The 15,421-nt window shown below is 62.9% G+C and overlaps 2 protein-coding genes across 2 annotated transcripts in view; one reads left to right on the forward strand and one right to left on the reverse strand.

Annotated features, from left to right (window-relative positions):
* MYO15A (myosin XVA) overlaps nucleotides 1–9,908 on the reverse strand; it is a gene marked incomplete at its 5' end in the record, with an annotated part of 52,418 nt that extends 42,510 nt beyond the window's left edge. The window contains 6 exons of the mRNA XM_084862367.1: nucleotides 2,282–2,378; nucleotides 2,563–2,637; nucleotides 2,946–3,055; nucleotides 3,778–3,841; nucleotides 4,427–4,509; nucleotides 6,354–9,908. Of these exons, the coding sequence (XP_084718493.1) occupies nucleotides 2,282–2,378; nucleotides 2,563–2,637; nucleotides 2,946–3,055; nucleotides 3,778–3,841; nucleotides 4,427–4,509; nucleotides 6,354–9,908 (3,984 nt within the window). The remainder of the gene's footprint in view (nucleotides 1–2,281; nucleotides 2,379–2,562; nucleotides 2,638–2,945; nucleotides 3,056–3,777; nucleotides 3,842–4,426; nucleotides 4,510–6,353) is intronic.
* Nucleotides 1–15,421, forward strand: part of SHMT1 (serine hydroxymethyltransferase 1) — a 1,020,383-nt gene that overhangs the window by 195,817 nt on the left and 809,145 nt on the right. The gene's annotated exons all lie outside the window — the stretch shown is intronic.

A 15,421-nucleotide genomic window follows, 5' to 3' on the forward strand; every position in this document is an offset into this window, starting at 1 on the left:
CAAATGGAAATTTAAAAAAAAGTTAGAGTAGCAATACTCATATCCGATAAAATACTTCAAAATGAACGCCACTGCCAAAACCGGTTTGGCTCAGTGGATAGAGCATCGGCCTACGGACTCAAGGGTCCCGGGTTCGATTCTGGTCAAGGGCATGTACCTTGGTTGTGGGCACATCTCCTATTGGGGGGGGGGGGGGTTGCAGGAGGCAGCTGATCGATGTTTCTCTCTCATTGATGTTTCTAGCTATCTATCCCTCTCCCTTCCTCTCTATAAAAAATCAATAGAACATATATATTTTTAAAAAGCTCTGGTACATTTACACCATGGAATACCATGCAGCAGTAAAAAAGAAGGATCTCTTACCCTTTGAGACAGCATGGAGGGACCTGGGGAGTATCATGCTGAGTGAAATAAGCCAGAGAAAGACAAGTATCACATGATCTCACTCAGATGTGGAATATAATGAACAAAATAAACTGATGAATGGAGTGGATCCAGAGCCACAGGAGCATGGAACAGAGTGCGGAATCTCGGAGGGAAGGCGGGGAGGGTGGGTGGTGGGAGTAGTCAGTCTTTGCAGGCACTATGCATGGCCATGGACAGGGCATTAGCGCGGTGAAGGGGTGGGGTGGGGGCCAGGGTGGGTTGAGGGATCAATGGGGGGAAAAGGGGAACATATGTAATACTTCCAACAATGAAGTTTTTTTTTTTTTAATAAGGCCATCAAAATTTTTGGTTGCACCCCCCCAAAAAAAAAAAATTGGGGAGAGATCACAACACAACAATAAAGATTAAAATAATAATAATAATAATAATAATAAAATAAATAAATAATAAAGTAGATATTTGCCTAAAATGGACCCAGACAGGCCTGTGCGATGCCAGCAGCAGGGTGAGAGTGGCTGGGAAGGAAGCCCACAGGCGTCCGGCTGGCAGACTCAGGCCAGCAGATAGAGGCGCAGGCCTGCCTGCCTGCCCACAGCGCCAAGCACACACCGGAGTCTGCCGGCAGCGCTCAGCCGGGACTCCCATCCAGCCCCTCCGCCCTCATGGTCATCTCCCTCCTGCGGGAGGGGCTCCATGCGCACCCTGGCCTGCCTACCCGGGAGTCTGACCTTAGAGGCTTGGAAAACCCTGCCTGGAGCAGAGGGAAGGTCTACTTAGCCACCAGGGGACTTAGGCTGATAGGAGGGGCTGCCAAGGCCAAGGTCAGCAGCAGAGGGGCCCTGCCAAGAAGTACCCTTTGGACCTGCTACCCCCAGAGGGCTGAGCAGCCCCTGCCTGATGCCCCCAAGACCACCTGCTGGATTGCCATTGGCTGCGTCACTGTGGCCAGTTAGAAACCTTCATGGGCCCAGAGTGGGGAATCGGAGGTCAGGTTCTGAGCTGGTGGGTATTTGCCTCCAGGTCATGGGGCAGCACCTCCGCCCCCGCCATGTCTGTGTGGATGGCCAGCAGACACCTCCCGGCACCACTGTCCTCTCTGCAGCCCTGCTCGGCCAGCTGGTGGCAGCTCTGTGCTGCCCGTGGCTCAGGCCAAATGCCTGGGGTTGCCCTTAGACAGTGCCCCTCTGTTACAACCTTGTCTGTGGCCTGTGCTGTCCCTTAGTCCGGGAGTCAGGAAGTCACCGGCTGGACTGAACTGCCCTGGGGTCTACTTCCTTGGCCTGAGCCACCGTCCTGCCTCAGCCAGACTCCATGCTGCCGCTCGGTGTCCTGCACACCCCAGACCTGTTTGCCCGGGGCCTTTGCACTTGCTTCTCTGCCTGCCTGCTCCCCCCCAGACATCCTCAGGGCCTGCTCCCTCCTCTCTGATCACCTTTCCAAATCATAGCCCCGCAGTCCCCTTCCTCCTCCCTCGTTTTCTCCACACTTAGCACCTTGTGCGCTATTTTTTCTGTCTCCTCCACTAGAATGACATCCCACGAAGGTGGGCACATGAGTCAGTCTGTGCTGCTGCTGCTGCCTCCCCAGAGCCCAGCGCAGGCCCCGCACACAGTAGGTCCTCGGGAAACCTCCAACATCCTCAGGTCCCGAGGACTTGAACTCTGAGCGGACCTCCAGCCCTGCAGACTCTGGCCTGGCTTCCTCAGCATCCCAGCACCTGCTGGCCCCAGCCCAGGGCCTCCCCCACAGGTGCTCCTGGGAGGAAAGAGAGGGCCCCAGGTCCTAAGAGAACTCTCCGTGCAATCCTGGGCTCATTCTCCAAGCCTCCAAGTGGAGCCGGGAAATCTCATCTCCGGGAGCACGCGGGCCTAGCTGAGGCCCCGGGAAGGCAGACGCTCACCTGCTGCAGGAAGCCCTGCTTCTGGTTCACGGAGGCCAGGTAGCGCAGGATCAGCTTCGTGGCCTCGGTTTTCCCAGAGCCGCTCTCGCCGCTGGCCAGGCAAAGGGGCAGAGTGAGCCCCAGAGGCTCAGTGCCTCCCGCTCCCGTGACCCCGCCAGGGCACCGAGGACATGGGCGGGCTGGCAGCTCAGAGACCCTGAGTGCCCCCATGCGTCCCCTCCACACCCGCACAGAGGCCCTCAGCCCGGGCGCTCACCTGGTAACTACATGCTCACCTGATAATTATGCACTGGTTCTGTTTGGCATCGAGCATTTTGGCGAAGGCGAGATTTGCGATTGCAAAGAGATGCCTGGAGAGACGGGGCGGGTGCTGCCGTGGCCATCCTCTGAGCTTCCAAACCTCCCAGAGGGCAGGGGGTGGCCTCTGTCCAGCCAAGCCTGCTCCACCCCCATCCGTGGGGAAACACCCCCGATCCCTCCCATGGTCTGAGCCACAGTAGCCTCCGGCCCAGCAGGGCACGGCCAGGCTCGGGGAAGCAGAGTTGGGCGGAGCAGGTGGACTGCCACCGCAGCCATCCCTGACCACTGGCTGAGGGGCAGCCCGAGGCTCAGCGAGCTCGGAGAGAGACCAGGAGAGGCCAGTCCAGGGGGTACTCACGGGGGGTTCTCTCCCAGGGCCCGCCCTCTGTACTGGTGCACCTGCTCCAGCCCGTAGATCCCGAACATCCGGTAAGGGTTCACGGACACCAGGATGCTGCCGATGTAGGTCTGCGGTGCGGACAGCGGCCTCAGCCCATGGTCCTCGCAGCCCCGTGTCCCCCTAGCCCCGGGGCCTGGGCCCGAGTCCCTGGGGACAGTGCAGCTGCCTGAGCTCCGTGTTCGGACCTCGGGCCCTCTGAAAGCTCGATGGGTCCTCCGCTCCGGCAGTGGGGCTCCTGGCACCGCCCCAGGCGGAGGCTGGGAGGGCCGAGCGTAAAGCCGGTCATGGTTCTGAACGCAGCTGTACGCTGAGGCCTCCCTCCCGAGCCCGGTCAGAGCCAGGGTCCCGGCGCTGCGCCTCGCCTGAGGCCCAGCCTGCGCCGCCGGGCGAGGCCGGGCGGGAGTGCAGGGCTCTCACAGGGATCAGCCTCCCGGGGACCCTGATGCCTGCGCTGTGGTCAGGGCTCCGTTCTGCTATTCTGCTCCCATCTGCCCCTCGGCAGCCTGTCCTGGGACCCGGGTCTGTGGACTCCAGGACTCTGGGAGCCTGTCATTGGGCTTCCAGTCTCCAGGCCGCTCCCCCAGCGCCCACCACCCTAACACCGTATGCGTAGGCCCTCGGATGTCAGAGCCCCTGGCTCCAGTAGGTTTTCTCAAATAGCGGACACCTCAGAGGTGAAGCTGGGGCCGCTATTCTGGGCCCAGCAGATCTATGCTTCCCACCGGGCCTCAGCGACAAGGAGTCAGCGATGGCCAGACGCGAGCCCAAGGCAGAGCCACCCACAACTCACGTAAATGAGGTTCCGTTCAAATCTGGTCTTGAGGTTGGACAGCACGGTGGTCTCCTGGAGGTCTCTGGGAAAGCAGGCAGGAGGGCAGTCAGGGTCCACTTTCCCCCAGGGCAGGGCCTTGGCCAGAAAGTCTTCTCTCTGGCACTAACTAACCATGAGGCCTTGGGAAGTGACTTAACCTCTGTGCCTCAGTTTCTTCATCTGTCCAATGGGTATGATTAGCAGCACCCGCTGGGCTGGCGATGCTCTGAAGCAGCAGATGTAAGGGCTGAGTCACCATCATGGATAACAATACAGACCAGCACAGCCTAACATTTTGGGCACTTTCAACGTGCCAGCACACTCATACCATAGCCACCCCGCCCGCCCGATCTCACAGGTGAGAAACTGAGGCACGGAGCGTGAAACGACTCGCCCACGGCCCTGTGGTTGCTAAGTGGTGGGTGGGATTGAGCCCAGGCCCATCCGATGGCAGAGCGGAGCCGGCATCTGGCTTTTGTGACCTGTATGGCCCTCACTTTGCAGACGAGAAAACAGGCTCTGACCACGTTCCAGGAGATGAGAGGCACCCCTGGTGAGAGGGGGTGCTCCCGCTGGGAGTGTGGCAACCCCCCCACACCCCCTCGCCGGCTGCCAACCCACCACTCACTCCAGCTGTGTCATGTCCTCCACACCGTCCTCCCGCTGCTGCTCCGGGAACCGCGCGGACGGCAGGTTGCGGATGGAGTGCATCTGTGAGAGAGCCCCCTGGTCACTGGCCACAGCCAGGACCGCTCCTTCTGTGAGGAGGGAGCCCCAGACGCAGCCGGCGGGGTCCTGGGGCCCTTGTCCGGGATGCCAGGGGCTGTGCAGCCTGTCAGGGCCACACGGCTGCCCTCTGCCCGCGAGGCCCCAGGGGCCCCAAGCCCTGCCCATGGGTACTGCTCCCTCTGCCTTGCCAGGAGCCCTCCGACCTCCCCCTCCCAGTGCGGATGCCCTTTCCAGGTTGGAGCCAAGTCTTTGCTCTTGAACATTTGTATCTTGGTGCATGGGGCCTCTGGTCTGCATAGACTGGGCACCACTGCTGCCCCTGCATGTGCCCGGTGCCAGGCTGGGCAAACACGAAAGCCCACATGCACAGACCTACACGCAACGGCATTTACAGGTCAGACAATTCCCATGTACACCTGGGTCTCACAAGATGCCTGTTGACATATGTGAAGGCCTGTGATGCCGGGCTGGAGGCACATGCTCTCAATGTCCACGTTCTCATGTGCATGGACACCTGGGGCTGTCCCCACATCTGGGGTCTTGAGACAAAAGTCCCAAAGCCATCTTTGGGCTGCGAGGTCCACTGTGCCTGACTATGTGCATGCGCATGACCCCCGAATGATACAGCTGCTCAGACCTTGATGCATGCACACGAGCACGCATGCGTGTGCGTGTACACACACACACACACACACACACACACACACTCTTTCCTTGTTTGGCTGTGGCACACCCATGCACACACCCCAGGCACACAGGCATGCATGTGACCCACGTGACCGAGAGCACACATGTGCGCCTCGCCTTTCCAGCCTCAGACCCGCCCACACCTCCCTGCGCAGGGAGGAAAGGGGACACCAGGAGGGGCCTGTGCTAAGTAGGCCACGGGGAGGATCACCCCGGCCTGGCCTCCCGCCCACCGGCCTGCCCGTGTGTGCCAGTGGCCGCGAACCCTGAATAATTCAGCCACTCACGTATTCGAGGGTGAGGAGGGCCCAGGCATCCTTGCCCCGCACCCCAGGGCGCCCCGTGGCCCGCTCCCGCAATGCTGTGGCCCACACGGCCCTGGGCACCCGCCGCCGGGGCCACGGTCCCCCTAGCAGCCAGGCCGCCCCCGTTGCCATGGCCGGGCTCGCTGGCTGCCCGCTCCCCGGGCACCGGTCTGCATAGGCTGAAAACCGCCTGCTGCCCCTGCGTGTCCGCCCGCCCCAGGAGTCCCGGGGGAGGCTCCGGTGACCACCCCCCTCCGCTGACAGCCACGGGCTCACATTCCAGCATGAGCATGGCAGCCAGGCCTGGGCTTGGCACCCCTCAGAAAACGGCTGCCCTCACCCTGCAGGGGCCCAGGCTGAGAGGCCTGCTGGCTCTGCCAGCCCTGACCCACTGTGTGACCACTGTGCGACCCACTGTGCGATGAAGGGGCTGGACGTCTGGCTCCTGAGCCCTCACCTCAGTTTGTCCAGAATCCGTAGCCCAGAAACTGCCCTATGCAGGAACCCCAGAGAGAGAGGACCCCATCGCGGGAGGTCGGGAGGAGGCCAGAGGAACAGTGTGTGGGAATGTGGTGGGTTAGGTGGCAGACAAGTCCTGCAGTTTTGTCCTCAGCCCAGCTCTCTGGGGGCAGCTGGGGGTGGCGAGGACAAGATCCCTTCCCCACAGGGACCTGGAAGAGCTCCCGTGCCTCTGTGCTGGGCTTCCCTTGTCCAAGCCTCCAGGGGCTTGGGAAGCCCGGGCCGTTCTCCCCTCATTACAGCCGGGTCCTGGGGCTGTCTCCTGCCCGGTTCCCCGGGACAGAGCCCACGCCTCTCTGTCCTGTGCCCCCATACCTTGTTCCGCCAGCGTTTGAGGCTAACCTCCTCCCAGGGGCCCCTGTGGGGCAGAACGGCAGCTTCGGGGCCCAGGCGGCAGGAACGGGGGCAGGCATGCACTTGTGGCCAGGGCGGGTGGGTCTTCGCTGGCAGCCAGAGCGTGGACCAGAGCACACTCCAGGCTCTGGGCTTGAGGCTGGGTTCTGGGTCCGTGGCCGGCTGGGTGGGGGGCCGCAGGGTGGCAGGACCAGGGCGCTGGGGAGAGCTGGGTTTTTGCACCTGAGGCAGGACCACAGCCAGACGCCCGGGGCTTGCCTGGTGCCGCTCAGCTGCCCTGGGCGGGGGCCCTGGGACACCAGGGGGCTGCACGGGGGCCGGGGCCCTGGGCAGTGTTCCCCAGCGGCGCCATGGCGGCCACGTGGCCCTCATCCTAACGCGAGCGGCCAGAGGGTGGGAGAGGCTGAGCCTTAGCGCCTTCTGCTCTGGGGGGGAGCGCTTAGGGGGCTCTGGGCTTGGGGGCTCAGGCTCTGCTGGTGGCCCGGGGCTCCCGGCGGAGGCCTCTTCTTTGGGCTTCTCAGGGCTGGGGCTGGCAGATTTGGTGAGCTCTCCAGGCCCGGGATCATGGTGTCTACTCAGGAAGACATCAGTCATGGCAGGGTCTGAGTCTTCCAGCTGGGAGTCCGGGGCCGGCCCAGGGCCGAGGTGCTGCAGAAAGGGGTTTTCGGGTATGGGCGGCGGCCTGGAGAAGCCGCGGCGGCTGCCTGCCCGGGCCGGCCAAGGCGAGGAAGGGCGCTGGGGCGGGGGCACGTCCACGTCCCAGCTGGGGACCAGCGGGGGCACCGTCCAGGGCACGTCCGAGTCCTCAGGCTCCTGCCGGCCCTCCTGGAGCTCCGCGGCGGCCGCGGCCGCAGCCACTGTCGCGGGCCACGAGCTCGGGCCCAGCGACCTCCGGAAGGGCGGCCGCACCCGGGGCTGCACGGCGCGGGTGGGCGGCTCGCTGAGGCGGCGCCACGTGTGCGGGAAGCGCGAGGGCAGGTTGAGCGAGCCACGCCGGCGGGCGCCCAGCAGCGGGGAGGGGAAGGGCGGCTGCGGGGGGCCCGGCCGCCGGGAGACGCGGCGCGGGGACAGGGGCTCCCGCAGCGACTGGGGGCGGCGGGGCAGGGGCGAGAAGGCCCGCATGGAGAGCTGGGGGGACAAGGGCCCCAGCGGGGAGCGGTAGCCCAGGCCGGGCAGGCTCCGGAGCGAGGGCTGCGGAGAGGGCAGCGGGGGCCAGGCCTGCCTCCGCGACGCCGGCGGAGAGGCCCCGGGGAAGCCGAAGGTCGCCCCGCGCCGGGAGCCCCGGAACGAGGGCCGGGGTCCAGGGAAGGCCAGCAGGTCGAGGGGCACGTCGGGGCTCACGGGCGGGGGCTCCGCGAAGGCCCACCAGGCGGCCTGCGGGGTCAGCGGCACGTGCGCCGGCGCGGCCCAGGGCGGCGGGTGGCGGCGGAGCGAGCCGTAGGGCGAGGCGGGCGCGGGCGCGGGAGAGGGGCTGGGGGCGCGGGGCGTGGGCGGGGCGAGCAGCGCGCTCCAGTGGGCGGCGGCCGGCGGGGGCGCGCGGGCCGGGGCGCCGGGGGAGCGCGCGCGGTCGTGGGCGCGGCGCAGCATGATGGGCGTGTTGGGCCGGTCGGGGTCCATGCCCGCCAGCTTGTAGCCGAAGCGCTTGTAGGCCGCCTCCCGGACGGCCGGGCCGCCACGCCGGGCCTTCTGGCTGCCGCCGAGCCGCGGGACCGGCTTCTTTTCCGACAGCGTCTTCTTGAGGAAGCGCGCCAGCGACGTGGCCGGGCGCGGGGGCGCGAACTCGGGGCCGAAGGCCATGCCGCGGGGGGCGCGGTGGGCGCCGAAGGCCGACAGCGCCCGCTGCAGGTTGCGCTGGCGCGGCGTGAGGAAGCCCCAGAGCGGGTGCGCGTAGGGCCGGGCGCGCGCGGGGGGCACCTCCTCCTCGTCCTCCTCGTCCTCCTCGTCCCCCAAGGGCAGGGGGATGTCCAAGGAGGGCGGCAGCGGCACCTCCAGCTTCTCCTTCCCGAACAGCTTCACCTGGGGGCGCGGGAAGAGGCGGAACCTGCGGATGAGGGAGAGCTTGGACCTGGCGGGCTTGTCCATGCCTTGCTGTTCGAAGAAGGTGGCGCTGGGCAGGCGGAAGGAGGTCTCCCGCCGCTCCCTGGGCGCCTCCTCCGGCTCCTCCGCGATGTCATCCATGGGGTAGGCGTAGGGGTTGTGGGGGGACAGGATGGGCGGCGGCACCCACGGGTATGCGAAGGCCGACTCCTCCGGGTAAAGATAGGGCACCTCGGGGGGGTAGATGGCCTGGTCCCCGCCGCCGTAGAAGCCTTCCGCGTAGGGAATGCCAAAGGGGGCCTCATAGGGCGCCCCGTAGGGGTCCAGGGAGGGCACGCCGGGGGCGTAGATGGCCGGAAAGTCATAGGGCAGGTACGGCGCATCGTAGGGGGCGAAGGGGTCCAGGTAGCTCTGCGGGTATGGCTCGGCGTCGTAGTAGCCGTAGGGAGACGCGTACCCCCCCGGGGGGGCGTAGGGGGGCTCGTGGTCCTCGTAGCCGTAGCCGTAGGCGGCCGCGGGGTGGTAGGGGCCGCCGTAGTAGTCCAGGGGGTAGTAGTCGTAGGGGCCCTCGGGCGGGTAGGCCTGAGTGTGGTCCCCGAAGGGCGGCCAGGCGGGGCTGTAGGGGCCGTAGGCGCTGTAGGGGCTGTAGGGGTCGTAGGGGCCGTAGGCGCCGTAGGGGTAGGGGTCGTAGGGGCCGTAGGGCGCGTAGGGCGCCAGGCCGGGCTCCCGCTCCTCGAACTGGGACAGCGAGCGCTGGTCGTAGTAGGAGTCGCCCTCGCGGTGGTAGTCGTAGTACTCGCCCAGGTCCTGGAAGCCCTCCAACCCGTACAGCGAGCGGCGGGAGCCCGTGTGCCGGAACGGGGCCTCGTCCTCGAAGGGCAGGAAGCCCACGGGGTCGCCGGACTCGTAGATGCTGTGGCTGCGCGGGAACCTGCGCAGGCGGCCGCCGGGCCGCAGGATCTCGGCGCCCGAGGGGAAGGGCAGCTTGCGGGAGCCCACGCGCGAGCCCGGGCGGCTGAGCCAGGCGTCCAGCACGGCCTGCTCGCTGCCCGCCTCCTCCGCCTTCTTGAGGAGGAAGCGCTTGGTGAGCCAGTTGATGGCGGTGGAGGCCTTGCTGAGCGACTGCGCGCGGGGCTTCAGGCGGCCGTAGGCGCGGCGGCCGGGGAAGCGGATGACCATGAAGGACGGCTTCTTGCCCCGCATGGCGCGCTTCTTCTTGCCCACGCGCATCTGCGTCATGAGCTTGGATGTGGACTGCAGCACGGTGCGCGCCTTGCGCTTGCGCTTGGTCTTCTGCGGGCCGGTGTGCAGCCCCCAGAAGAAGGCCGAGGCGCTGCGGAACTGGCCCTTCTTGGAGATCTTGGGGGTGCGGTCCCGGAAGCCCATGAACAGCCGGGAGGTCCCCTTCAGGCTCCGCTTGGGCTTCTCGGGCTCGCCCTTCTTCTTCTTCTTCTTGGCTTTCTTCTCTTCGTCCGCCATGGCGGCTGCCTATCCCCGCCGGCCGAGGCCGGGCTCCGCGCTCAGGGCTTGGGGGTCGGAGACGGGCCTGTGGGCCTACGGGCTGCGGAGCGGCCTGGGCGCTGCACCGCGGACCGGACCGGCCTGTGCCTGGGAGGGAGCCTGCGCCGCTGGTCCGGCCAGGGCTGCCAAGAGGGCGGATCCATAATTCATCCGCTTCAGACACCGCCTTGGGTTTCACCGGCAGCCGCGGTGGAAAGTGCGTGGGCGCTGTTCCCGGAGCCGGAGGCCTGCGCCGGGGACGTCCTGGCCTTCGGGGTGATGACCCTGCCGACGCGGCGCCCCCTCCTGGGCCTCCGCTGGCTCAGCCCCCCAAGGGAAGGCCTGGGTGACGCCCAGCCCCGGAGAGGGGCAGCGCGCCCCAACCGCCCGCACATCTGGAGCTGGCGGAGCGCAGCTGCGCCTCTGGAGCCAGGGCGGGTGTTAGGCCCCCCGGTTGCCTTGGAGAGGAGCCATGGACCTCCATGTCCTGGGGAGGGAGGAGGGGAGGCGCCGCAGGGGCCCAGGGCTTTGGTCCGTGTAACTGGAGCCGGCTGGCTCTGGGAGCATGAATAATGCACTGGGAGAGCCAGGCCGCGGGCTCGGAAGGGAGGGCAAGGTGGGCTTCTCCGTGGCACTCCAGCAGAGCCTTTGAGGCACATGCCAGGGGCTGAGGGAGCAGAAGCAGAGGGTGGGCCAGGCCTGGCTCTGGTCCCAGCTCGGCCAGGGACGGGTTGTGCGGCCTCTGGAAAGCCCTTGCCCTCTCTGGGCCTCATTTTCTCCATCTGGGGGGTGGGAGGAGCAAGCTGTGCCCTGGGCCTTCACAGGGAGGAGCAAGGCCTGACGGGGCTGCAGGGGAGGGTCACACCAGGGGCGGCTGGCACCTGCTGCAGGCAACCCCCAGGGAACAGAGGGAAGCTGACAGAAACTGGAGCAATGTGGTGGCTTCCTGGGCGGGCCTCCTGCAGGGGGAGATTTTGAGGGGCATCCCTCCCCCATCACCTCCTTCTATGCTGCCCATTCTGCCTCATTCTGGGCTGTGGCTGCTGCCGCTTGAGGGAAAACAGAGGGGGGTCATTCTGTCCGAGCCCACCCCTGGCGCGCTTCCTCCCACAGCCCCCCCCTGCCCCTCCTGGAGCCGGTTTTCAAACCGAGCCACTATTATCTCAAGCGATTAAGAACCATCATCTCCATTCTCCAGATCAGGAAATGGTCTCTGAAGGTCAAGTGACTTGTTCAAGGTCAGCCAGCTGGGGAGGGTAGAACTGGCTCGGACCCAGGCCTTGGGTGGTTCCAAAGCCACCTTCCTTGCTAGGCTCTTGGGTCCTTGGCCGTCCGGGGGAGGGGAGGTGGCTCCTCAGTTGCCCTGCCCTGACACGCAGGCCTGAGCCAGCACACGTTTGCCTGGGCACTCACTCGTTAATTAGGAGTGTATGTTGCACACCAGGCTCTGTCTTACTGGGCTTACCGCTAAGAACAAAACAGAAAGCCCAGCCCTTGTGGGGCTGACACATGTGGATGGGGGTTATCACAAACAAGGAAAATGAGCAAGAAATGTGGTTGGTCAAGTGGTGGTAAGTGCTGGGATTGGAACAAAGCAGGGGAGGGGTGGGGGGGGGGGGCCCACCTGCTGGGAGGTGACCCTGGAGTTGAGAGTGGCGGGAGGAGAGGGAGGAGCCAGGCGGGTGGTACTGAGGTGATGGAGGAACAGCGAGGCAGGGTGTGTGTGGCGGGGCCGGAGTGCAGTCACCTCGAAGGGGAAGGGGAAGGGGAAGTGGAAGCTGGGGCGGAAGTACAGGCTTTGTGGGCCCCAGCTAGGACTTGGCCTGCCTGCGAGTGAGGCTGGAGCCGAGGAGCGTCATGGAGAGAAGGGGTGCAATTGGACCTCAGTCTTCACAGGATCCTCTGGGCTGCCGTGGCTGGCCGGGCGGGCGGTGGGGTGGAGAGAAGTAGATGCCAGCACATGTGCAGGCAGAGCCATGGGTTCACTGGGACTCACAGGGACCTCCAAGGCGTGCACAACCGACGAGGGCGAAGACGGAGAGGCCTCGGCTAACATGAGAAGCTGCGGTGGTGCCCGCGGAGGAGGAAAGACCCCTGCCAGCTTTGGGTGATTGGTTTCAGATGTCTGTTAGGCACTGCCAAGGGGGAGGGGAGGGTGGATTTCAGAAAGCAAGGCTGATGACGTCACCAGAGAGTGGTGGGGAAGCCACGGTGGAGGATGGCACAGCGAAGGGTGCAGGTGGAGACAGTGAGCCCTGGGCCCCACTGCTGTCAGCCTCGCCGAGGACTTACTTTCCCCTTGATTTTCAGAGAGAATGGAAGGGAGGGGGAGACAGAAAGAGAACATCGATGTGAGAGAGACACATCGATGGGTTGCCTCCTGCATGCACCCGGCCAGGGCTGGGTATGGAGCCTGCAATTGAGGTGTGTGCCCTTGACCAGAAATGAACCTGAGGCCCCTCCCTCTCCTCCTGCAGCTCTTAAAGGGTCACGTCAGTATCCACTGAGCCAAACTGGCTAGGCCTGCACTGTTTGGCTCAGAGATGAGTGGCTGAAGAGGAGGGCAGGGCAGCTGCAGCACATGGCACAGGGGTAGGTTAGCGGAGGACGGAGCTGACCCCTGGAAGCAGCTGTATCAGTGACAAGGGCAGAGTGAGGGGATACCTGACAGGAGAGGGCTCAGGGAGGAAGGCCTGAGTGCTCACAGGGCATGGGTGTGCGTGCACACTCATGGCACGTCAAGTGCTATGGGAGTATCCTATATAACAAAAGCCTGGCCCTGACTGGTTTGGCTCAGTGGATAGAGCGTCAACCTACAGACTCAAGGGTCCCAGGTTCAATTCCAGTCAAGGGCACATGCCTGTGTTGTGGGCTCCATCCCCAGTGGGGAATGGGCAGGAAATAGCCAATCAATGATTCTCTCTCATTGGTGTTTCTCTATCTCTCCCCCTCTCTTCCTCTCTGAAATAAAGATATATTCACATTTGCTCTTATTTATATGTAGAAATACTGGAAAAGATACCGAAGAAATTGATGAAAGGTTATCTTATTATAAACATTTCTGAGGCTTGATTTTTGAAACAGGACCTGCCCACATGACCCTTCCTTTTTTCTTTCTTTTTTAAAATATATTTTATTGATTTTTTACAGAGGAAGGGAGAGGGATAGAGAGCTAGAAACGTTGATGAGAGAGAAACATCAACCAGCTGCCTCCTGCACATCCCCTACTGGGTACATGCCCTTGACCAGAATCGAACCCGGGACCTTCCAGTCCACAGGCCGACGCTCAATCCACTGAGCCAAACTGGTTTCGGCCTTTCTTTTTCTTTTTTTAAAATGTTTTATTGAGAGGAAGGGAAAGAGAGAGGGATAGAAACACTAATAATGAGACAATACTTGATTGGCTGCTTTCTGCATGCCTTACACTAAGAATCAAGCCTGCAACCTGGGCATGTGCCCAGACTAGGAATCGAACTATGACATGGTTCATAGGTCAGTTTTAATCAGATCCATGCCAGCTGGGCTGCCCACATGGACCCTTTCTGGTCTCTGGGGCCCAGGCTTGCCTCCAGGCAGTGCCCCCAGTCAGAGTCCTTCCTCCCTCAGGCTCCCAGTCCCCGCAGCAAGCACAGAGGGGTGACAGGGAACAAATATAATTCATCCCTCAAGTATTGGCTGTGCACATATGTGCCAGGCACTGCGCCGGGTGCCAGGGGGTCACAGTCAAGTGGAGCTCCGTGGCACGGGGCTTGAAGCAGAGGGAGACTGCCGGCCAGGCTGCACGCAGGTGAGCAGACCCTGCGCTGGAAGCCAGGGCGGTGCCCCTGGTGAGGACCCTGAGCCAGGATCTGAAGGATGAGAGGGAGCTAATCAAATGGAAAGGACGTGCCCAGCAGAGGGAACAGTCTGTGCAAAGGCCGGTGGGGAGCGGTGACAGGGCACGAGCAGGGGAAGCAGCCAGGCTGGCAGGGAGGCCAGGCCCATGGGGCTGTGGAGGCTGGCAGAGCCCTGGCCCAGCCCTGCAGCAGTGGGGCGTCATGGCAAAGGTTAGCACTGTCAGTATTGTGACAAGCCCTGCGTTTGACAATAATAAAAATAATCAGCTGCCGAGTTTTACTGTGTGCCAGGCTCAGTGCTGACTGCTTTCCGTAGCTCGCTAGATCCTCACATTATTAACTGGGAGCTGCTGTTCCCATTTTATGGATGAAGGGCTCGTCCTTAGAGGTTCGGGCACTCGGCCCAGAGCCCACATGAGAAAGTAATGGGGCCTGTGCTGAGCACTACCAGGCCACACCCACTATCCACCCCCAGGACGACCTCAGGAAGCAGGGACTGTTATCCTCCCCACTTCATAGATGAAGGAACAGGCCCAGAGAGGTCTAGAGAGCTGTCTGAAGCCACACAGCTGGAAGTGGAATTTGGCCCACGGCCTCACGTTGCTTTTGGAAGGAGTTGTGGAAAAAGCTCTTGAGCTACTGCGTGGAGGGGCAGGGGCGCACAGTGGAGGCAGGAGAGGATGGCAGCCTGGGGCAGCTGGGGCAGTGCCATGGACGCATTCAGTGAGGGGCCGCATGGGGCTGGCGTGAGGGTGGAACCTGGGTCCCTTGGGGTCAGCTTGGGGCAGTGAATGGACTGGGAATCATTCTGAGGCAAGGTGGGTAGTACGGAAGCATGACAGGAGGTTTTGGGGTGACTATGGGACATCCAGGCGGGGAGTCAAGGAGGCAGTTTGGACCCACAGATTGGGTGAGACGGAGTCTGGGGGTGCCTAAGAGGAGGCCTCAGATTTGGTCCTGAGACTACATAGGAAGCAGCTGCCAGAGAAGGGAGCTGCCACCAGAGAAACCAGCCCAGCTGACGACTTGATCTTGGACTTCACCCTCCAGAACGGCGAGGGAGCGAAGTTCTGTGCCAGGTCCAGTGCTGGGTGCCAGGGGAGGGGGTCACAGCTGGCCCAGTTCAGAGCACGGGCTGGAGGGCAGTAGGAAATCCATGGGCAACTTCTGACTCCCCAGAACTTAACCACCAATAGCCTACTCTTGATAGAAGCTTTCTTAATGACAAACTGTCAATTTACATATTTTGTATGTTATATACTGTATTCTTACAAAGAAATAGGCTAAAGAAAGAGAAATTTTATTAAGAAAATTATAAGGTTTGTCTGTTTTCTCAAATTGTTGCAAATCTCCAAAAAATTTTCCAATATATTTCCTGGAAAAAATTCATGACAAGTGGACCTGGGCAGTCCAAGCCTGTGCCATTCAAGGGTCAACTGCAGTCAGCAAAGCAAGAGACCGGATCCAGCCCGGCCCGTGTGGCTCAGTGGTTGAGCATCGGCCTATGAACCAGGAGGTCACAGTTCGATTTCCCGCCAGGGCACAGGCCCGGTGGCAGGCTCTATCCCATCCCGGGTGGGACATGCAGGAGGCAGCCGATCAATGATTCTCTCTCATCATTGATGTTTCTCTCTCCCACACCGTCTCAAATCAGTA

The sequence above is a fragment of the Pipistrellus hanaki genome, assembly GCF_964339955.1.
Source record: "Pipistrellus hanaki genome assembly, chromosome: 16".
Lineage (NCBI taxonomy): Eukaryota > Metazoa > Chordata > Mammalia > Chiroptera > Vespertilionidae > Pipistrellus > Pipistrellus hanaki.